Source organism: Microplitis mediator, chromosome 3, assembly GCF_029852145.1.
Source record: "Microplitis mediator isolate UGA2020A chromosome 3, iyMicMedi2.1, whole genome shotgun sequence".
Lineage (NCBI taxonomy): Eukaryota > Metazoa > Arthropoda > Insecta > Hymenoptera > Braconidae > Microplitis > Microplitis mediator.
Genome location: NC_079971.1, coordinates 17372204 through 17397141, shown reverse-complemented (window position 1 = coordinate 17397141; position 24938 = coordinate 17372204). Strand labels below are relative to the sequence as shown.

At 33.8% G+C, this 24938-nt stretch overlaps 1 protein-coding gene across 3 annotated transcripts in view; it reads left to right on the top strand.

Moving 5' to 3' along the window:
- Positions 1-24938, top strand: part of LOC130664434 (GTP-binding protein REM 1) — a 207444-nt gene that overhangs the window by 146445 nt on the left and 36061 nt on the right. For all 3 annotated transcript variants that reach the window (XM_057464302.1, XM_057464300.1, XM_057464301.1), the window contains one exon: positions 24030-24245. In XM_057464302.1, the coding sequence (XP_057320285.1) occupies positions 24030-24245 (216 nt within the window). The remainder of the gene's footprint in view (positions 1-24029; positions 24246-24938) is intronic.

The window sequence follows — 24938 nt, the reverse complement described above, 5'->3', positions numbered from 1 at the left end:
GTAAATTAAATAAATATACGTCGCTATTACGTTTATTCTGTTGTTATCAGTTATCAATGATTAATTAATTAAATATTAATAAATTCACCGGGTGATCGGTATTTGTGTATTCTTGTCGAGATCGAGTATTGAGAAGCAGTATCGAGTAAGTACTCTTGTATTCTCTCTCCATGTATTGTCACTGATGACCTCCCCGGGAATTGTTGGTATTCGTGACGCAAAATTCACGTGTGTGTATCACACACCCGTGAATAATTTGGCTAATTTTGTATTGCGTTTCCCCTGAATGATACATATATACACATATAAAAAGGGTTGAATATATTGAAATAATTATATTTTGTTTAAATTTTAATTTAAAAATTAGAAATTGCGCGCTTACAGCAGTTTGCTGTATAGATACATATACATCTATATATATCACTATACTTGTAGATATAGCTATACGCCGGCTCTGGATAGAAAATTCCTGAGTCGACGACGTAATAGTTCAGAGGAAAATTCCTGAACAATAATATTAATTGTAAAACGGAATTATTATTATTTACTTATTATTTATAATTATTATTATTATTATTATTATTATTATTTAAATAGTTATACCCGAGATATTATTATTTAATTTTCTTTTCTGTGCATAATTTACAGTTTTTATATTCCCCAGTGGTCAATTAATTTATATTATATTCTTTTTTCGACTATAAATAATTATTGAAAGAGTGATAATTATTTCTTTAAAAGAATTTATGTTATAATTTTGGAAATTTGGTGAATGAGAGTGAAGGTAAACCGTATCTCTCTCCCCCTATAACTTGTAAAGGGGCAATTCGGATAAGTATTGTGATTATTTTATTTTTATTAATTAATTTTTATGACTTGTTTATCTTATTTGAAGGAAATTATTATAATATATTGATTATTATTATTGAAAATTAAATTTAAACATTTGGGTTTATATAGATTCTACCCTCAGGGGTTTATTCGTGATTATAATTTATATTTAAAACTAAACTATTGTATCAAAGATTTATTTGGTATTTTATATAAATAATTTAATCCAACAATTTTCGGGAAAATACTCATTATTGATTTTTCCTGGGTCTTTTTCCTGCTGTATTTAATTTGTTTTATTGTTTTATGTATATTTAACTGTGCTTATTATTTTCTGATTATTTCTTTTTCTAATTTCATTCCATTGTTATCCGCTTCGAACAAGCTGCTCGCTCGGATCAATCCTCGCAAATTTCCTCCTGATAAATTATTTTTGTCCGTTTTGTATAAACAGTCTGGCGCCTACGTGCACTAATCCAGCCTGAGGAGCTGGTCCAGGCACACCCTTATTTTATTTATTTATAATTTAATAACATTATTATTTTATTTAAATTTAAATATTAATTAAAGTCATATTTATCATCATTTTTATTTTCCGGACTTTAAATTTATAATTTCTCTTTTATACACGTGGGTGACCGCATACGGTACTGGGGTTGTTCGCGTCTCCGTCGCGGGTTCTAAAAACAGTATACGTTATAATATGACATGACAATTAAACAAATATATATTGCTACTGCATTCTTAAATGGGACGCTAGATGAGGTCTATATGAGGAGGCCTCCACTCTTGGCAGAAATACTTGAAGAAATTGAATCTCGAGAGTCATTTAACAGCAATTTAAGGAAGACTGTTACTGAGATGTTAAAGGGAAAAAAGCGAGCTGTAAAATGTCTACTTAAAAATGCATTGTATAGACTAATACAAGCCTGTCTGCAGTGGAACATCGAGGTTGATGATGTTCTCACTGAATTGAGTCTACAACGATCAAGATCTGATCCATGTATTTACGTTGCTTAGAGTAATGAGCGATCGATGATTATATTATTTTACGTAGATGATTTCCTTATTGCCTCAAAGAACACAAACTAGATTCAGTACATCAAACAGGAGATGTCCACTTACTTTGATGTCAAGGACCTTGAAATGGAACACTATTGTCTAGGATTGGAGATTCATTACGAACCCGGTGTTATCACAGTTAAACAATCCGGTTAGAACGAATACTGTTCTTAAATCCGCGACGGAGACGCGAACAACTTCAGTGAACCGTATGCGGTCACCCACGTGTGTAAAAAAAAAATTATAAATTTGAAGCTCGAAAATAAAAATAATAATAAATGTGACTTCAATTAATATTCAAAATAAAATAATAACTTTTGAACAATAGTGAATAATAATGATGCCTGAACCAGCTCTTCAGGCTGGGTTAGTACACGAGGGCGCCAGCCCGTTTTCCAAAAACCGACAAAAATTATTAATCAGGGAGAAAATCTGCGAGGAATTATCTGAGCGAGTAGTTTGCACGAAGCGGATAACAATCAAATAAATATATCAAAATTGAAAAAAAAAAAAAAATAAGTAGAAATAAACATGCAGAAAATAAATAATAGCTGATAATAAATAAGAAAATTAAATTAAAGCGGTAGGGAAAAGGACCCAGGAAAAGTAAATACCAAGTTTTCCCCGAAAATTGTTGGTTTCCGTTTAATTTTATAAAATACGAAAATTCTTCATATAATTGTTTAGTATAAATATAGATTATAACAATAAATAAACCCCTGGGGGTAGAATCGATACAAACTCAAAAATCCAAATTTAAATTCAATGTTTTAATTAATATTGATAATCAATATACCATAATAATTTTCTTTAAACAATATAAACAGTTAATTTGTCAAAATTAATTAATAAAAACAAATAATCACAATAACATACCCGGGTTACCTCTTTACAATTTATAGAGGGAGAAAGATACGGCTCACCCTCACTATCATTCAAAAATTCCAAAATTATACCTTAAAGTAACATAAATTCCTTTGTGTAAATAATTATTACTCTTTCAATAATTATTAATCATTAAGAAAAAAAAAATATAAGTTAACTGACCGCTGGGGTAAATAATAAATGTAAATTATTCTCACAGAAAATAATAAATAACAATACTTCGGGTAGAACAGTTTAAATAATAATGATAATAATTCAAAATAATAGTTTGAATAATAATAATTCCGTTTATAATAATTATTATTTTCGTCCAGGAATTTTTTTGTCTGAACGATTACGTTGTTATGTCCGCCGCTTAATTTTTAATTATTTATCCGGGATTTCTCCCTTTGGTAGCGATAGTAATTTTTGGACAAGCGGATTGGAGGGTGCGGACAACAATAAAGAACACGAGGAAGAAATTATCTTCCTATAATTTATTATTTATAGTGGATCTTTTCGAAAATTAAGAACCCAAACGTCTTCGAAGAGACTGGTGCTCTTGTTTAAGCCAAAAGTATTTTATGATGATAGAAAAATAGCTCTTTCACCTACCTTTCGATGTCAATTCTTCTAGTGCGGCAGCTATTATCCCTCCAGGACTAAACAGCTCACTCGACCTTCCTGAGGGTTGGTAGAATGGGTGCGGCTGAGTTGGTAGGATGATATCTTATGTACTACTTTCGAATGAAACCACAAGGTTGGAGTGAAGAACTTGATCTTTTATTAATTATTTCAAATTACAACGTTTTTACTGAACGTCACTTGTTCACTCTAGTTTTTCACAACTTTATATTTTATTTATAATATAGGATTATTTATCCTTAACAGATATTTTTATTAAGATTTTAATATATATTTAATGCGTCCTTTTTACACACCCGAAAAGTGGTTTTATGCGTACCGGATGGTTTTTATAAATCCGACAAATATTGTACTAGACGAACGATTACTACAGTTGCGTCAGATCGAATTTTAGATCAATATTTGAGGATTTTTAATAATAATTTGAATTCAATTACTGATTATTCAACGCCGAAACGGATTCCTGCAATAATTGGATACAAAAGATTTTAGTTTTAAATGCCTTACTGATTATTCTACACCTAGGACGGATTCCTGCAGTAAGGTTAGTGATAAATTCACGATCTTTGACTATTTCTTATTGATTATTTCGCAAGTGGAGGGGATTTTGAACTCGAGACCATTGGAGGCTCTATCCGACGATCCTCAGAATCCTTCATCGCTCACTCCAGGTCATTTTCTCATTGGGAGACCAATCGTTGCGATCCCTGAACCTTCACTCATGGATACAGAAGTATCAAGACTCTCTCGCTGGCAGTTCATTCAGCAACGTGTCCAGCATTTTTGGAATCACTGGTCCACCAGCTATATTCAACGTCATCTGGCTCGAACCAAGTGGCATCATGCTCGCAATGACATCAAACTCGGCTCACTAGTCCTTCTCACTGATGAACGAACTCCACCAACTCGATGGCAACTCGCGAATATGACTGCACTCCATCCAGGGAAGGACAACCTCACTCGAGTGGTAACCATTCAAACAGCCACTGGTACTCTCACTCGTCCAATTGCCAAGCTCGCACTCTTACCACTTGCTCCAGAACCAGATGCCTAACTTAATGGCAATCTACTCATCAATCATCAGGTGCTTAAGATCATAATCAGCAACTCTGTTCCTGATGGCGGGCGGAATGTTGCGTAAATTTCAAATGTTCGCGCCAGAACACTTGACAACTCTACGCTCTACTATACCAGAGGTGCTGCTACCGACGCGCCCTCTGATACTCGGAATTTCAACTCGATAGCCAGCTACGCGGCAACTGGCATTATTCTACAACACTTGTGATAGAACACCACGTGCTACCAGTTTTATTGTAATTCAATTACATCGTGTTCATTACTCTACATTATCAAGTACATCATTCTAAGTGCAACTCGCTGATTCACCATGTATTTGTCATCATCTATATTCTTCAATTATATCTGTTGTGTCATATATAAACTCTGTGCTCATTGCTGTGGTGACCGCGTGTTAAACTAACGTGCGGGCTATATCTATTCACATACTCGCCATCACGTGACTTTGCAGCCACAAATAATTTATTTCAATTTACAATTTACTTTATTACTCATTGCTCAATTATTTACTCGTACTCGATGCCACCTAGTGTGACTGATGTCATCATTCAGTCATCCAGTAATCTTAATCTCAAAAATCAATATCAAATTTTATTTGTGACTGCAAAGTAATTATTATACGTTCAGACTCGGCTCGTTACGCTTCTTATATTTTTTCTCTTCTTACTCGTACTCTGTGTCGCGAATTAAAATTAATTGTGACTAAAATTTATACTCGAACTATTGATGATAGTTGTAAATCATTAATTGTTAATAATTTATTCTTTATTGCGCTCTTTTGTGTAAATTAATTCACGTGTATGGTGCCGTGTAAATTTATAAACTCGTATTCATTAAACTCAACAAACTCGATCTTCAACTACGCTCTATATGTATAAAATATAATGTTCATGTGTACGGTGCCATGCAATTTATATTAACTAAATTCAACTCAAATGCACTCGAATAATGTTTAAGAAGTGCTCCGATATACACTCGTGATCGACTCTTGTACTCTTGCTATTATCTGTGATTTATTTTTATTAAATATGGACAATACATTGAAAAGTGAATTTTTATTTCTTTCACCATCCCGATCCAGCAAACTAAATATTTAATGTAGTTTTAAGTTAATATTTTCCAATATATATGTGTATACATCTATACAGTAAAACACTGTACGTGCGTAATTTCCAATTTCAATTTAATGTTTTGTAAAACATATGTTTTCTTAAACTATGCATCCATTAATATCATACATACGTATCGTTCAGGGGAAAAGAAACACGAAATTAATTAAATTATTCACGGGTGTGTGATGCACATACGTGAATTTTTGCGTCGCGGTTACCAACAACTCCCGGGGAGGTTAACGATGACAATGCATAGAGAGAATACAGAGTACTTACTCGTTACCGCGTCCAAGTTAATCCAAAAACTCAAAACTCAGGTGACAAACTCACAACACCCGGTGAATTTACCAAATTTTATTAATTAATTACTACTAATTTATAACAGGGTATTTCTCAACCATGCCAAGTTTGGCCCCTTTATTACTCGATGTTAATAAGGGCGCCACTGGAAGATAAGACTCGGCCTTCCAGAACCGGATATGTTAATTTAGAATTTCAGGGTCGTTGAAAGTTATAAGAGTGAGGAGATTGAGGGATTGAATTTATTTGAAACACAATTTTTCATCACTATAATTTTACTTTCATTCAGTAATTAACAAATTGGCCCACCGGGCTTTTATATTCCTTATAATTACTTATACAATATTCTTCCACCAGACTTTTATTCTTAATATTTATTACTAAACCAAATTCTGTCCACCGAACTTTTTCTAATTATTTAATGAGTCCCCTGGACTTTTATTATATTGGCCACCGGTCTGATCCCCTGGATCTTATTTACTTAAATAAACAATTTGTCCCCTGGACTTTATATAAAATGGCCACCGGCCTGATCCCCTGGATCTCTTAATTAATTAAACAATTTGTCCCCTGGACTTTACATAAAATGGCCACCGGCCTGATCCCCTGGATCTTTTATTTAATTAAACAATTTAAAACATATTCCCCTGGAATACTTAAATTTTTCTTCTCGCTCACACACACACACACGCTATAATTTTAATTGTCCACAGGACTGATTCTTATTCACACACACACGTTATAAAATTGTAATTTAATTCCCGAACATAATTTCACTTATTCCAAAACTTTTACTTAGATTTTTCACAACTATGATTTTATTTATTTTAAAATTTTATCATTAAAATTTCCACGACAGTAATTTTATTTCTTTTAAAATTTCCACGACTGTAATTTTATTTTTTTTATAATTTTGTACTTTCAGTCTTTTGAATATCAAGTTGTTGAGTAAGAATTTACTGACACCGAAAAACTGTCGTCCGCGACTGACGCTATCTTTCTCTAACTCGCATCAACAATTTTATTTTATAATTCTGACTGACATCAAATTACCGATAAATTTTGTTACTTATTTTAATTTATCCTTTTATCATTAATTCACAGTCTTTTTTAGATTTTATAATTGTATAATTGTTGCGTAAATTTCAAATGTTCGCGCCAGAACACTTGACAACTCTACGCTCTACTATACCAGAGGTGCTGCTACCGACGCGCCCTCTGATACTCGGAATTTCAACTCGATAGCCAGCTACGCGGCAACTGGCATTATTCTACAACACTTGTGATAGAACACCACGTGCTACCAGTTTTATTGTAATTCAATTACATCGTGTTCATTACTCTACATTATCAAGTACATCATTCTAAGTGCAACTCGCTGATTCACCATGTATTTGTCATCATCTATATTCTTCAATTATATCTGTTGTGTCATATATAAACTCTGTGCTCATTGCTGTGGTGACCGCGTGTTAAACTAACGTGCGGGCTATATCTATTCACATACTCGCCATCACGTGACTTTGCAGCCACAAATAATTTATTTCAATTTACAATTTACTTTATTACTCATTGCTCAATTATTTACTCGTACTCGATGCCACCTAGTGTGACTGATGTCATCATTCAGTCATCCAGTAATCTTAATCTCAAAAATCAATATCAAATTTTATTTGTGACTGCAAAGTAATTATTATACGTTCAGACTCGGCTCGTTACGCTTCTTATATTTTTTCTCTTCTTACTCGTACTCTGTGTCGCGAATTAAAATTAATTGTGACTAAAATTTATACTCGAACTATTGATGATAGTTGTAAATCATTAATTGTTAATAATTTATTCTTTATTGCGCTCTTTTGTGTAAATTAATTCACGTGTATGGTGCCGTGTAAATTTATAAACTCGTATTCATTAAACTCAACAAACTCGATCTTCAACTACGCTCTATATGTATATAATATAATGTTCATGTGTACGGTGCCATGCAATTTATATAAAACTCAATTAAACTCAAATGCAATCGAATAATGTTCAATAAGTGCTCTAATATAAACTCGTGATCGACTCTTGTACTCTACGCTATTATCTGTGATTTATTTTTATTAAATATGGACAATACACCAAATCAGTGACTTCTTATTTCTTTCACCATCCCGATCCAGCAAATAAATATTTAATGTAGGTTTTAAGTTAATATTTTACAATAATATTATTATTAAATAAAGTTATTAATTTACTATTTATATTTTCTTATTAACTAGATTTTATTATTTAAAATTTCTGGCCTTCCTGCCGAGAATCCGTAATTTATTTTAATCAACCGAAAATGGCGACTGCCCACGAATTTCTTAATTATTATTCAATTAATAGTTCAATAAATTGTGACCTCCTGCCGACTATTTATTTACCTCTTTGTAATTTTTCCCTTCCAAACTGATCGTGGCGTCCCTCGAATTCCAGCCTCACTGCCGATTTCCGTTGACACGTTCTTTTCAATTTTTCTCCTCTCCTCAACAGTTTGATAAATTATTTAACCTGTGAAGTTCCAGTACAAATAAGTAAATGTAAAATTAGTGTATCGGCTACCGGCCGGATACACGATATAATTTTATTTTCTCAGTCTAGCTGCTCGAAGGTTCCACTTCTAACCTCTCCAGTGTCTTTATAATTACCTGAATTTATAGTTCTGTCTTGCGTCTAACTGCAACGCCGGTCCGTCCAACTGTGTGTGGTTTCACCTCGTGCATGCACTAATAAAAGTGTCAGCTCGTGACCTTTCGGCAATTATCGTAAACGTTCCCACTAGATTAATTCTAATAGGTTCTGGAGGACGAGCCTCCAAAATTGGCGCTCTCGGTGACAAGTCGATAAACTATATCACGGGGTCTATCGGTTTTAGGTCATGAACCAACCGCGGGAATTTTATTCAAATTAAAATTTTAAATTTTTGTAATTTATTAAATTTACCCCGTTACAAATTAACAATATAAATGAAACGTAATAATAACGTATAGGCAATTTTCACAACGACAGCGTCTGCTTGTTACGATTATTCGGACCTTTCTGGGTACTTTTTGGGCCAGCCACTTGTTGGCCACCCACGTGGCGCAACAATCGCCCTTAATTATCATGATTATTCAGCTCGAAATTGAATTTAAATTAAATAAATAAGTTATAAAAACGTTTACCCCCCCCCCGCCTGAATGATACATAATAAATTAAATACATATATCTGGTATTTATTTCTGTAAAAATAATAATTTTAAACTATGTAATAAATTAAATAATAATTATTGAAATCATGGAATCAGTATCCATATTGTAGGGGAAAATATCGATTTTTCCCCTACCCTGCAGCCAGTATTTGTCAGGACCTCGTTACCTGGATGTAAAGTTTTCTCAAAATCAAATATAAACAATTAGTGGGACATAATGTGACCACACATTATGTCACCCAAACATCGCAAAATCATAAATATCAACTTAAAACTAATGAAAATTAACGATAAGTATTTTTAAATTATAAATTAAAATATATGCACACACGTGTTCGCATTCACGCTGCGCAAATGCGCCATTCTACGAGCAAACGATGTCTACGCACCGGCGTGATGGGAAAATGCCCGCGCAACGACTTAAAATTGAACTTAAACTAAAATAATTATCAACTAAATATGAATAAATTAAGTCGTTACGTGAATCAGTTGTATCAGAGGTTTGATAAAAACATTAAACATGCAAGATGCCAACTTTGTAACAACCCCGCTAAAGGCTGAGATGAAATTAAATGGTGACCGCTCTTTATATCTCAGCCTAAAACATCTCAGTCAAAACATCTCAGGTAAAATATCTTAATCATTAATATCTCAATGCAAAAAAATCTCATGACATAAATGTATTAGTCTTGTATATCTCAGGATGATAAATCTTAAATATTGAATTCACCAAATTTTTTTATCTGTTTAAATCGATAATCGATAAAATTATGATAATTATATTCATGATATTGTAGATCGCAGCATGTTTTTATTTTAATGTTACTTTGTGCTGATTCCCTTATAATATTATTCTTAACTCTCAGGCAACACATGTGGCTCATTTAGAGGTTACATTCATATTAATTCATTAATATATACGATTAATTTTTATATATCATCAATATGCCGCTCACGTTAATTAAAAATCAAAAAGGTGGTTATAATTTAGTGCATAATAAATATATTTATCGTTATTACCGCGCGGGACCTGAAGAATTCAGGAATTCAACAATTTTATTCGGCAGATGCTGATCACTCATTGAATCTTTGTATGATGTGCGCTCTTGCATTTGTTCCAGTTAAAGATGTTATTGCCGCATATGAAGCACTTATCGCATCACCATTTTACATAACTTACAGCGATGAATTAGATTTCTACCTTTGCTAAATTATTTTGAGCGTACGTGGATCGGCACACTGAACCGCCGAAAAGAACGGACAAATGCAATGTACGCTTCAACTATATGGAATCATTACATTAACACACTGTAGCATGATGATCGTACTAATAATCGGTTAGCAGGTTGGCACTGTAGATTCAATAATCGTGCTGCTGCTACTCATATAACTATTTGGAAGTTTATTGAACTATTACAAGATGAGCAGTCGTTGACAGGATGTGAAATCGAGCAATTAATAGCTGGGAATAATAATGATAAAAGAAAAAAAAAATATCATGATCGTGATGATCATCTATATAATCTCGTCAAAAACGACAATAAGTCAAACGATATTTTACAATATTTGCGTGGAATTGCCTATAATGTTATGTTTTAATATGCACATTTTATAATAATTTTTTCATGAAATAGACATTAATATACACATTTTATATTAATTTGAAATGTTATATAATATTCGTGATATCTATATGATATAATTATACATATATGATAATCTATTTTTGGTATAATGAATATTTACTGCATAATATTTAACGTATAATATAATAAATTGTAATTTTCGAATACTTAAACTAATTGAGTAATTTTTGCACCAAGATGTTTATGCATGAGATATATTTATACTGAGATATTTTAGTTTAGAGATATTTTTTTATGAGATTTTTCAGCTGAGATTTTTTTGTCTGAGACATCATTTCTGAGATAAAATGAGGGGGAGCCAAATTAAACCTAGAAGAAAGGGCAGTAGAGGATACACAAGGTTAGATGATAGATCGTAAGTCGTACACTGGCTATGTCTTTATTTAGAGTGGCGGAGTTATTTGCTGGAGATCTCAACAAAAGACAGTTGCTTTATCACCTACCAAAACTGAATATGTGAGAGTAACAGAAGCTGTAGAAGAAACGATGTATTGGTAAAACTTCCCAATGCTATGACAGACCCAATCAGAGAAGCACATATGATAGATAGCCAATGAGAACAGAGAATTCGGATTATCACTTAAAAGTCCATTATGAGTAGGATTATCATAAAATCCGTTCTAAGTAAGCATCTACGCCAAGAAAGAATCTAAATGCAAAATTTCAAGTCTACAGGACCTATAGTTTAGGAGATTTTGGTCGATATGGTAACAGTTGCTATGGCAACAATTGTTACATCATTCAGTAGTATCCAATCAGAGAAACGCGTTTGGTGGAAACACCGTGGAAGTGTAAACACCGTGGATCGACGGTGGGTACACGGTGGGTTGGTGCCATTATACCACCGTGTATACACGGTGTCTTCACTGTGATTACGCGGTGTATCCACCGTGATTCCACGGTGTATCCACCGTGATTACACGATGTAACCACCGTAATCCCACTATGTAACCGATTTTCTGGCTAATTAATTGATGAAACGGGGCAGTTAAGCCCACCTCCGTTTGACGGGAGGGTGTTTCCTCACCCTTTTGGGCATGCACGCGCTTCAAAATCTCCCATCTTTTACCCGGACGACACTCCTAGTCGAAAAGACGACCAAGAGTGGACATTAACCGGGGGTATAATCAAAAATCCCCATTGCGCGTGGTATCTAACCACAGCCACCACGAGTCTTACCTCACTCACGCCCCCCACTCCTTCCATCTCAAGAAATAGAGAGACTCTGGCCGAAATGGGGCCCCAATGGTACCAATTCCCTGTATTGGTCTACAGGCTGCAGATAAGTAGTGAGTCGCAGCATAACTCACTATCCTAAAAGGGTTTCTTCCACATTATCTCACTTGGATCTAGGACGGCAACTATTAAAAGATTTCCCTCTACCGTCATCACCAAGTGAATATCATTACAGCTAGCTATAGCAAGTGATAGTTATCACGTAGCGATTCAAATGTGAATCGCTGCGCGCGCTTTCCCATCTTGCCGTGAATTCAACAACGTCTCCTAGCTAATAAAATGCAAATATTTATTATAATATTTTATTATATAAGTAATTATGTTATTTTAATTAATTATTGATTATGATTTATTCAGGAATTATTGATATTATTGTTAATTATATTATTATGTTTATGTTTTGATAATTATTTTGAATTTAATGTACTTAATCGATATTATCATTTCAGTTAGTAACACACGCGTGCGTATGTATTATATAAAATATCGACCGAAGGGAAAGTAAGTCGATATAGTGGGGATAAAAATCAATATATCCCTCCCACCACGTGGTGCACTGAAATAATTATTGTTTTATTGTTTAAAGGATTAATTATCATTATGTTTATAAATATTGATGAATAATATTATTTAATTTATTATTATTATATAACTCAGGTCGGGTAATATGTTTAAATATTTTATTTTAATTGATAATTTTGGATCCGAGGTCATTAGAGGGGATAACACACGAGTGATACCCATCCCTTGGAAAACCGACGCGTGAAAATTAATGAGAGAGGACCGGGCTTTTGTAAAGGTAGGACGTGTTGTTGTCCGTGGATTTTAACTAAAATTTGTTTTGGCCCAGTTGCCGCAAAATGATAATTAATTAATAAAGAAAGTTAATTTGGTGATAATTAATTTTTTTGTTACATTGAATTAAAAGTAAAAGTTACGTATTAATTGTTATTTAAAACTCCTGAAGTAAATTATTATTAACGCCAGTAAGTCATCAGCATCATCATTTGTTGCATCGGCTATCGCTGGACCCTCAGTAGAGTTGATCGCGATATTTAATTGTTTAACAATTGAACCTGAGTTATTGTTGTAATAATAAGTTGAGTAGATTCGGCGTATGTACCAGAGTTTGGTAAACGTGCGTAAACGCGTCGAATAAATTCCTCAGTGGATTATAGACAAGGATAGCGTATTTGACTCCTTGTCTTACAATAGTAATTTAAATATTATTTCTCTGGGTAAAATTTACTTTGTAATTTCATGGTATGCAACCCAGTGTTGCCAAATATATTTTGAGTTCCCGTGTCTTTCTCTTCCCCGAGTAAATAATATTAAATCAAGGAAGAAATAAGTACTTTTATTTATGTTGTAATAATAATTAAATAAAGACATACCAGGACTGGTTGGTGGTTGGAATGTTTGAAAAATACGCATATTAAAAAATATAACAATATTTTTATTTGTCACAGCACATAATATCACTGGGTTACAAAATTAAATCGTTGATTTAATTTATTAGTAGTGTTAATTGTCTGAGCTCATGAACACGTAATTAATTGAATGCAAATTATAAAATTGAGCTCGAGTAATTGATTTAAATAATTGAAGTAATTAATCTGAGTTTAATTGAACACTGATTTGATTGTAGAAATGTCATGATAATAAGTAACATGAAACTAAAGGTTACTGAGCGAAGTTAATAGTTAAACACATTAATAACAATGTTTAATAGCGTCAAACGCATAAATAATTGAGTGCATTGAGTTCTAATAATAATGATCACTCAATTTAATTGATTTATCTGAGCTTATAATAAATTTGAGTCTAGGTTGAACACTTAGTTGATTGTAAAAATGTCGAGAAAATAAGTAACATAAATTCAGAGGTTACCGAGCGAAGTTAATGATTGAACATTTAATAATTACTTTTAAGAGCACCAAACGTATGACAATTGAGTATATTTAATCTAGAGGAAATTGAACACTAAGTTTAATTGATTGCAATGAGTCTAATACTAATAATTTACACTGATTTTGAATTGGTTATGAACACGTGGTAGCATGATAACAGAGACTACTGAGCGATAATAATATTAAAATAAATAATTCAGTATCAGAATAATCAGGATAATTATTAATTTAAGTCCTTTATTTTTATGAGCACTTGAATAAATTCATTGATGAATAAGTGAGCACCTGGAAAGGTTCCCGTCAGAATTAAATTCCAGTGGCCATCTGGAAGTAGATCTAGAATTTATGACACCCTATTCTGGACAAACTCCTTCCAGCGAGACGGGTGAGATTTTATCCATGTGAGAGTGATTGTTGAGTCCGTCCACAAGTATGTTGGCGATTGAGTGAGATTTAGAGTGCTCTGGTAGTGTTTGATAAGTTTTGTCAACATGTACGCTGTGGTGAGTTCTAACCTTGGTATCGTTAGTCGTTTTAACGAAGCTACCTTGGTTTTAGAGCAGAGCAGCGTAACTCTGACTCCATGAGCAGGTGTGTGGACTTTGATGAACACGGCAGCTGCCATTGCGTCCGAGAATCCATGCATCTCGGTGGTTGAGCACGTGGATGAGTCGATCTGTCTTAGAATTTTGATTTCAGACATGAGCTTGAGTTCATTCTTGAAGTTTCTCCATTTATGCCGATGATTGGCTGCCAATGGAGTGTCCCAGCTGAGCTTCTCGAGCCAAAGCTCCTGCATGAATACCTTGGCTCTAATTATGAATGGTGCTAGAATCCAAGAGGATCGAATATTTGAGCAATCTCTGATAGATTGATCCTTTTGGTAAATTTTGAGTAGAACATGGTGGTGAGTATGTACATAGAATTGATCTGAGTATGAAGACCGGTACATGCCCAGAATCTTGATGCTGGAGTCTGCATCTTCGAATTCATGAGTCTTGATTGCTTCCACATGATTGATTTGTTGTAATTTTGAATGATTGCTTGCCCATTTAGCAAGAGGGAATCCACCCGCCTTGCAGAGTGCTTCAATTTGTTCAGCAACTTGTTGTAATGAGTTCATCTAACACGTGTGCGGTGATGACTGAGTCGTTTAAATGCTTAGATGAGAGTTTGAGTGCGAATTGAAATTTAGCTTACAGCATTGGATACACTGATACCGATGATCTGAATTTATGAGTGTGCGTTAGAGTTGAAGTGAGTGCACCAATGAATCTGAAACAAAAGCTGATTCAGAACCTGGATCCAGCAATATACGTACTGGATGAGTACTTGACGGATGATGAGGGCAAGTAGGTAATTTGCGAGTAAGATTGCTGAGCGATGAGTACTAGTATGATAAATGCCGGACGTGTTTACAGAAGAGTGCAGCAGATGAGTGCGTGGCTGGAGATTGAGTGCTGGGTGATGAGTCTGTAACAGCTGCAGCAGCATATGAAGCTGTTTTAGCGGATAAGCGCGGTGGTTTGGACGAAGACGCCTGTTCCACTCGTTCTTGAGCACGAGCACGACTGACCAAGAATACAGTGAGTTCTTAGAGTGTTGGGTATTCCGCGGAAGCACCTATTTTGTTTTTCCAGAGCTCCTGGTTATATGAGTCCAGCTTGGATATGATCAACTGCGTAAGCAGTGGATTCATGTCTGAGTTAATTTGCACACTTAGTGCTTTGAGCGCGTTGATTGCCTCCAAACGGATGTTCAGGAGGTAATTGAGCTGCTCAGATGAGCGTGAAGTGAGAGTATGTATGTTAAGGACCTTGTCCAACTGAGCACCGATGAGTAGGCGAGAGTTGTTGTACCTCTCCTTTAGCTGGTTCCACGCAGGTACAAATTGGTCGTCGCACATTTGTACACTAGCGAGGCTGAGTGCGGCTTGTCCCTGCAGACAGCTCTTCAAGTACTGAAGACGCTGGACTGGAGCGAGTTCCTGAGCATTAATCACCATTGAGGTGAATGAGTCCCTGAATTCAGGCCAGTTCTCGTAACGCCCATCGAACTTGGGAATTGCGAGTGCTGGCAGATGAGTTGGAGCCCGGGATGAGTGCACAATAGCTGGAGCAACAGCTGGAACTGGGATAGAGTTAATGAGTGCGATGAGTCTGCCCTTTGCGGCAATATACGACCGGTACACCAGATCGTATACACCGTCCTTGATATAAGAGCTCTCCAAGACCTCCTTGGTGCAGTTGATCGCTAACGAATCATGGGTGAGGTTGAATTAGTGCCATTCACCCTCGAGTAGTTCAAGCCGATACTTCAGTTGAGCCAAGCCGTCGGCAACGGTGAGTGTAGCCGCCAGAGCTTCCCAGTCTGAGAGAGCTCTGAGGCGTGAGTGCTGGCTGATAACTTTCAGCTCGAGTGCTGGGGAAATCGTGCTCGATTTCTTCGGAGTGCGTTTGGTTTTTTGCTTAGTCGGTTCTCCCTCGCCGTTGTTCCCAGTCTCGTTAGCACTGGAGTCGCTGAATGCTGTTAGGTCACCGAAGTTGATCGCTGAAATAAGGTGTGAGTCCGTGGAGCTGCCTTCAGGAATATTGAATATATATGATATTTGGGTATATTAAAACTCGAAAAAATTGAACCCTAAGTTTAATTGATTGCAATGAGTCTAATAATAATAATTTACACTGATATTGAATTGGTTATGAACGCGTGGTAGCATAATAACAGAGACTACCGAGCGAGAATAATATTAAAATAAATAATTGAGTATCAGAATAATCAGGATAATTATTAATTTGAGTCCTTTATTTTTATGAGCACTTGAATAAATTAATTGATAAATAAGTAAACACCTGGAAGGGTTCCCGTCGGAATAACCTCTTAAAAAACGTGGTCGTTGATCACTTGAATTGTGAGTTCTTGATATTAATTATTTTGTTGAGTTCTGGTTTGTGAATTATATAAATAATTCTGTCATTTTGGAGCTTTCTGATGTTTTAATTTATATAGATAATTATTGCTATTTATTCTCTCGAGAAGAGTGCGAAATAATGAGATTAATTGGAGCACGTGTTTACACTTGATAAGTATATAAACAAAAGATAATGGCGTCGGTCTTCTCGACACGAGGCAGGAAACCGCTGAAGCGCATGCGCCGCACTGCGCATGATCAAGTTTACATTTATGGAAGAGGCCACAGGAGGTGCTGCCTCTACCTGCCGGAAGTATAACTACATTTGAATTCAAATGTAGTTGTGATTACGCAACAATTTATATAAATTTTATATTGAGTTCATAGTGTAAAAATTTGTTATTTGTAATTTGAATTCCCCAGTGGATAATTTAATTAATTTGATTTTCATTATTATTATTTGACTAAAATGAGTATATTATTATTTGTTGGAATTTACTATAAAGAATTAATGTATGGTAAATAACATTTGGTATTGTAATATTTCGTCGGATTTATATTTATATGTATATTGGGATTAAATAATATGAATGAAGGATTCCAGTGATAGCCAACATTTGTTTGTTTATTTCCTGGATATATTTTAGTGATAATTATCCTTTATTATTTTTATTTATTATATTTATTTGGGTATCTTTCTGCTTGGTACATACATTCTCGCTCGAAATTTGGTTCCGTGATCTCTCCCTGATTTGTTATTATTTTTGTCCGTTTTGTAAAAACGGGCTGGCGCCCTCGTGCACTAACCCAGCCTGAGGAGCTAATTCAGGCACACTATTATTTTATTTATTATTTTGAATCATATTTATTATTTATAATTTATAATTTTGTATGCACGTGGGTGACCGCATACGATTTACCGAATTCGTTCGAGTCTCCATCGTGAATTCGAAAACGGTATACGTTATATAGTATTGTGTACGGGCTGTTATCCTTGGATATTTGAGACAGTCGAAAGGAGACGGCTTTGTCCACGCAGAGGTGCCTATTAGCTTCCTGCAACCACGGAATTGCCACATGTTACAAGGTGCAAAACATGCGGGCATCGCTAACCGTTGGAGTAATAGTCCCAGAACCCACGTAGAGGGTGACACTTGCTTGGTCTGACGACCTCTAGAGGGCACCAAAACCTCTTCTGGGGATTTTCTGGGTACACCGTGGAACCACAGTGGCAACACCTTGTAATCTCGGTGGTAAAATGGCACAAACCCACCGTGTTTCTATCGTGATTCTAAACCGCCAGGGAAAGCAATCCTCATTGTGGCAATTTATGTAGTAAATAAACTAAAGAAAGTAGAAAAGATAAGGATAAGGTGGTTCCTGTGTCGCATCAGAAAAAGAGCGCTTGTTACGCAGTGATTCCATTGATGGGGATCCAATCACGTTTAAATTGGTTGATTCGTTCGAGAGGTATCGCTGATGAAAAAAATATTAAAAACGATTTTTTGTCAAACACCTTCAAGACGAGTGAACTGATCAACTTCTAAATTATATTAGGCCCAAAACTTGATAAAATGCGTTATTTGCTGCATTTAATATCTAATGTGTCTGATTCTTTCAAGAGATATTGATGCTGAATAATTCAAAAAATATCGAGTTACTTTTATTTTTCTAGGTACCTCATAATGTAATGTACTAAATGTTTTGATAACTATAACATATTTTCCCCTTCACGGTGATTTTTAATGACTGCACAATTTATTGCAATCGATAATGTTAACTGTGCATTTTACAGTTCAATATGTCCACAAAAACCCTGCAGAGAGCCAGATTAATCCAATCAGCCGTTTTTTTTGTTTCACGCGATCAAATTTTTTAAAAAATTAAAGGATCACATTTTTTGCTCTGAAAAGCTCATAATCTGTAACAAGATGAAAACAAACATTTTTTCGGAGCTTTGTCCACAATTTTATTGCAGACCGTGCTTAAATTTCAAAAAAAAAAAAATACTTTTTTTTGAAACAAAAATTTCACTTTTTTTTTGAAATAAAATTTTTTGAAAAAAACTTTTTTTTGGAATAACTTTAGGAAATTCACAAAACCAACACCCAATAATTTTTAACACGTTTACGTCGCTGCATTCCGTGATTTTACTGATCTCTCAGTCATTAAATTCAAAAAAAATTTTTTTTTTTGAAATTTTTGTTTCAAAAAAAAGGATTTTTTTTTTTGGAAATTTAAGCACTGTCTGCAATAAAATTGTGGACAGAGCTCCGAAAAAATGTTTGTTTTCATCTTGTTAAAGATTATGAGCTTTTCAGAGCAAAAAACGTGATCCTTTAATTTTTTAAAAAATTTGATCGCGTGAAACAAAAAAAACGGCTGGTTGGATTAATCTGGCTCTCTGCAGGGTTTTTGTGGACATATTGAACTGTAAAATGCACAGTTAACATTATCGATTTCCACAATATTTCCGTTTCAGCGTTTGATTTTCCAAAAAACCACAAAAAGCCCTTTTTTGGTTGCATTTTTAAATTCATGTGACGATAGGAAAAATTTTTTTTTTCGAAAAAGCAATGGCTAATTGTTGAAGGGAATTTATTCAAGTTTTAAAAACCACCATTAACTTTCTGTGCGATCATTGGTTTCTGAGATATCGATAATCAAAGACAAAAGGATCCTTTTCCATTTGAAGACCGATATCTCGGCGAGAAGTGGACGTATCAAGGTCCATAAAAAAAGAAATTAAAGCTGAATAATGAAGGTATTCGACCTTTATAGTGGTTAAGCAAAAATAATTTTTTCCATGCCCGGAGACAAAAAAAAAATTAAAAAAATTTGAAAATTTTTTGTCGTTGGTTTTTCTAAGATTACTTAAAAACTGCTGATGCTAAAAAATTTTTAAGTTCTAATCCAAAAAGTAGATACTTGGAGCTACAATTTCCTTTTTTTTTTTTCTTGTACGACCATTTCTCTCAAAGTTAGAGCCTGTTGAAAATCGCCTAAAAATTTAGAATTTTTTTTTGTTCTTTTAATTTTTCCATTAGTGTATATGAGATTTATATCTTGCATTTGATAAATAATACATAATCGCTGCCACGTGAGAGCAACACCCAACTGTTCGATTACCATTTGGACAGTCACAGCAATAACGCCGAATGTCTTGGTGACTTTTTCCATTAGGTTTGTAGTCCATACAACATCGGTGGGTTTTGCTATTAATGTGTCGCGATTTTACTTGCAACTTTAAAATATTAGGTGCTTTTTTGACGTACAGCACATGAAAATTATTCTCTTTCCCCATGAGTTCAGCTAAATAAGAAATAGTTTGTGAAAACTGGTAAGTGCCAGTGAAAAGTATTTTTAACTCCTCCTCAGGAAGCTCAGGAAAATCAGGAACTTCTGAAGCAAGCAGTTGATGGAAAGGTTGTTTTCGCCGATTCCAGTCGTTAATCAGGACCTCGTCAGCAAGTGTATTTTTTATAGCTTGTCTATAAATCATATTTTTAATGATCTTATCGTGTAGTTTTATGTCGGAAATATGTCTCTTACCATATTTATTTTGTAGGTATCCAGCGATGTGACACAGAGACCTCACCTTTGGTAGGATTTTGTTGTCTAAAACATTATCTAAGAGCCGAAACTTTTGTGAAATTGCGCCATAAACCGCTTCGACGACCCATCTTACTTTGGTCACTTTCCTAGACTCATTAGCATCAATAGTTGTGAGTTGATCCCGTCTTTCTTTTAGTGCTGGCATAAACAGTTTGTAACCTTTTTCAGTAATGTACGTTTCAACGTCTCTAAATCCGCAGTCTGCAATTATAAGATCGTTTTGATGTAAAAGAGTTTGCAAACCAAGAGGATTGTCCAATACTATTTTCATTATTGTCGCATCGTTTTGTGTTCTATAATAGGGACCTGCAAAATCTATTATATAACCGTCAGTAGCGCAAATAGTGAATGGCTTACATAAGTGCGATTTCTTTTGCCCTGAGTAAGATTTGCGTTGGTACTCGTTGTTTGTGCTTTTTTCATGAAAAATATATGTGCCATCACAAATAATTATTAACTGATCATCAGTAGTATTGAATAAAGCCTTTGAAATATTGGTCGTATGATTTTTAATTAGCTCTTGTCTTGAGATTAAATTGATACCGAAATGAAATGGTAAAATATCTTCTTCAAAGCTTCGTATTCTTTGTTTGCAATAATCTGAAACTTATCGTTCCAATTGTAATATTGAAGATATAATTTTATTTGAAATACCTAATCGTAATTTCATCAAAAAAAATCACTAGTGCCTGAATAACATTACGCGAAGGAGAAGGCTTTAATAAAGCTAAGAGATTTGACAGTTCCATGACGTTTTCCCAACTTAGTCCAGTATACACTTTTAGTTTTTCTTCAGGCATGGTAAAATCACCTATTTGGTTGAACAGAGTAGCGTCAACTTTTGCTGAAAGAAAATCTAAAAATACTGAAACTTCTTTTAAAGATAAAACACTGTAATTGGAGTGAACGCGCAAGCGTGATAGTTCATCCTCGAAAAACTTGTTTTTTATTAAATGTTGTGAGCAACAATGGTCTCCATTCGGAATAAAAATCTTTTTTTGGACAAAAGCTTGATATCGAGCCTCTATTGGTATCGTTTTGATGTTGGATTTTGAGTAACATACAACACAGTATTTATGAGTTGAAATTACCCTCTTTAACGGAAGTGTAACAGAGTCTTCATCAGAACTATGACGTACATGAAAATCTTTATCATCATCACAACAATATTCTTCCTCGTCTGTTGTTTCATATTGTAAAATATCACGCTCGTCTGTTTCTATATTACTATAAGAAGGTCCTGCGTGTGTATCGTCAGTAGCGGATGATTTAGCATACGGAATCAATCGGCATTTATGACACAGAATATCTCCAACTTTAAGTCTTTTCATTTGAGGAACGTTGTATTTACGCACTTCATCTTCGATTTCCAATGTTTTCCTTCGTTTCCCAGTCTTCCGCAATATAAAGCCACAATTATTAAATTTCCCAGACATAATTTTAAATAACTGCTTTTTCCACTGATTATTATTATATATTGTTTAAAATAATTAATACGTCCCTGAACTAGAAATTTTTAAAACTGCGTAAATAGTCACAGCGAGAGCTAAGCGTACCACGATTATGCGTTAATTGTTTCATGTAAAAACATGCACGCGCGTATACACTGAAAAGCTAGTCACAATAAAAGACGATCAAAAAATATTGTAGTAGACTACTTTACACTATTAACTGGTGATATACTTTATAAGCTGTCAAAACACAACGTTTCAAAAGATTCTTAAAATGTAATAGAATTTAAAAGCGATAACATAGTAGTCGTAAGGTGGTCCAGTTACTTTAATTTGTTTTTTGACATGTTGCACCTCTCGGATTTTAATGAAACTTGGCACGCTGTTAGACAAGATATATACAATTATTATATATTTTTTTTAAAGTGGTAACTCAATTAGATCTAATAAAAATGAATTGTCAAAATATTAATTTGTATTTTTTTAATACTTTTATTCAGGCTTAGATTATAGGAAACTGGTATGGAATAAACTGTAAAGTGTACCATAAACACTGTAATTGGTTTTATTTTCCTAGCTTTAAAACCAACAAAGATATATCATTTTGAAAAAATGTAGTTTCTGGATACTTTTTTTTAAATAGCTCCTCAAATAACTAATATATAGAGCTATTATCTACTGGATCAACTATAATTAGCATCCTCTACAATAGAGCATAGGTTACGATATAGGTTCCTATTAGGGGCAGTTTTGCTATGGAAGTACGGCTAGACCCTTTGATCTAATTCGCTAGATCTAAATAGATCTGTTTTTTTATCTCTATTCTAATAAAAATTGATATGTCCGATTAAAAATATATTAAATATATATCACAATAATATAAAATATATAGGATTGATGCCACTAAAATTAACCTTCCGTTACACGCGCTTTCTCTAGTGTCACACTCGTATTCACGCCAACTCTATTAGGTTGAGTAGTGTTGTGCAGGGAATCGCCGTATAGCGCGAGTAACGAAGGGTTGAAAGTAAACGTTTCATGGTCTATTTGAGATCAGCTTTATCTTCTCCTTTGAATGATACAATTGAAATTTGACTTAATAAAGATTCATATTCAAGATCACTCTTCTCCAAACAATACAAATTAACATATAATTAAGAAGATACTAATTTAAATAAAACAAAATATCCAATAGTTATTGATCTCAACAGTAATACAAAATGAGTATAAGTAATTAAATATTGTCATAAATTAGACTGATTTTTTGTTAAATAAAAATGATTACAATCAATATGAAACATTATGCATAAATATAAAGGATCACTTTTTTATGAACAATTATGAAAGTGATCTCATTCTAAGATACATAAAGAATTTTCCCTTAAAGTATTTTATACTTATTTACCCAATAAAAATAATAAAATAAAAAATTTCTCATAATTGAGTAACTATTAAATACAGATCTAATCTCATCAGAGCAGATCTAGTCTGATCCGTACAGATCCAATTAGATCTCTTTATGTTTACTCCATAAATTGATCGTTTAATTAATGTTGATCTATTTTGATCTGACTAAATCTAGGTTGATCTAAGTTGATCTAGGTTGATCTGACTTGATTAGATTTGATCAGGGTAGATCTGGACTATTTTTCCCCAAATAAAAATGTCATATCTGATCAAATCTAGTTCTATCTGAACAGATCAAATCAGATCTACTCTGATCTGGGTTCAGTATAAATTATGATTAAATTTGATCTTAGCTGATCTAATTTGATCAGAACAGATCTAAATTTTTTTTCCCGGGTTGTTTTGAATTTTTTGAATTTTGAAGTTCCTAGCAATACGTAACTTTTTTGAAGCTCGAAGAGGGCAAAAAAAGTAACTGCACTGAAGAATATTTCTCAATAGTTCGAAAATGGCTTCACAATAATTTTTTTGTCAACTGTTTTCCAGAATTTTTTTCCATGATCCGAAGAATGAAATAAGTATCTCTTGCTGAAAATTAATGAATGAATCTATCATTTTATTTTTTTTTATTTCTTGAAGATAGTTTTTTTCCGTCTACAATGGTTGTAACAATACCCAAATCGATTCAATTAACGATACTTAAAAGACTAATTTTAACGACAGTTATTTGTTTTATACAATTCATAGGTTTAATCAACAGAGGTGACTCATTTCGACGAAAACCGTCAAAATCGAGCTCGCTACCACATTCAAAGAAAACTGGAGATCAAAATGAACCAAAGCTTTTGAAAGAAATACTATCATATACTGTTGGCATGCTCGGAGGCCCTGGAGTAGGCAAAACAGCTCTAATCAGTCAATTCATGACAAGCGAATGTATTAATGCTTATGACAGGCAAAGAGGTAATCATTCCTATTAATTTGTTCGTCATTATTCATTTGCAACGATCAATCTGTAAAAAAGATGTTTAATTATAAAAATATAAATGACGTCTATATTTAACCCGTCAGCACTTCCGTTATGAGCATTTTGCTCACAGGGCGCTATTCGACTTATGGGATGTCGCTGTCGCACAAGCGAGACACTAAAAATCACGAGAGTGCTGACGGGTTAATATGTTACTTATAATATGCAATCAAGTAGTTGATCTAATGATATTAATAAGTATTGAGTATATTTTAATGATTTCATTAGCTGGTAATTATTTATGTGAGTTCACTGAATCTAATAATTAATTGAGATGAGTACAATTATATATATATATATATATATATATATAATATAAAGTGAGCTAAAAAAACCAACCTATCGAATTTATGTCTTAAAAAGGACCTAAATATCGAGAAAAAAATTCTCCCATTGGGCAAAATTTTTTGCTCAATTTTAAAAGGTGTCGGTAGCCATTTGAAATTTCCCATTTAAATAACATGCAAAAAAATTTTTATTGATTAAAAATATTATAACTTTTGAAACATGTGAGACAAAAATTCGGCTCTCAAATATTCTTGTAGGGCATTAGATTTCTTGAAAGAAAATCCTGGGAGTCGAATTTGTAAACTTCATATTTCGTACACTAACAGGCTATCAAAGTCTAG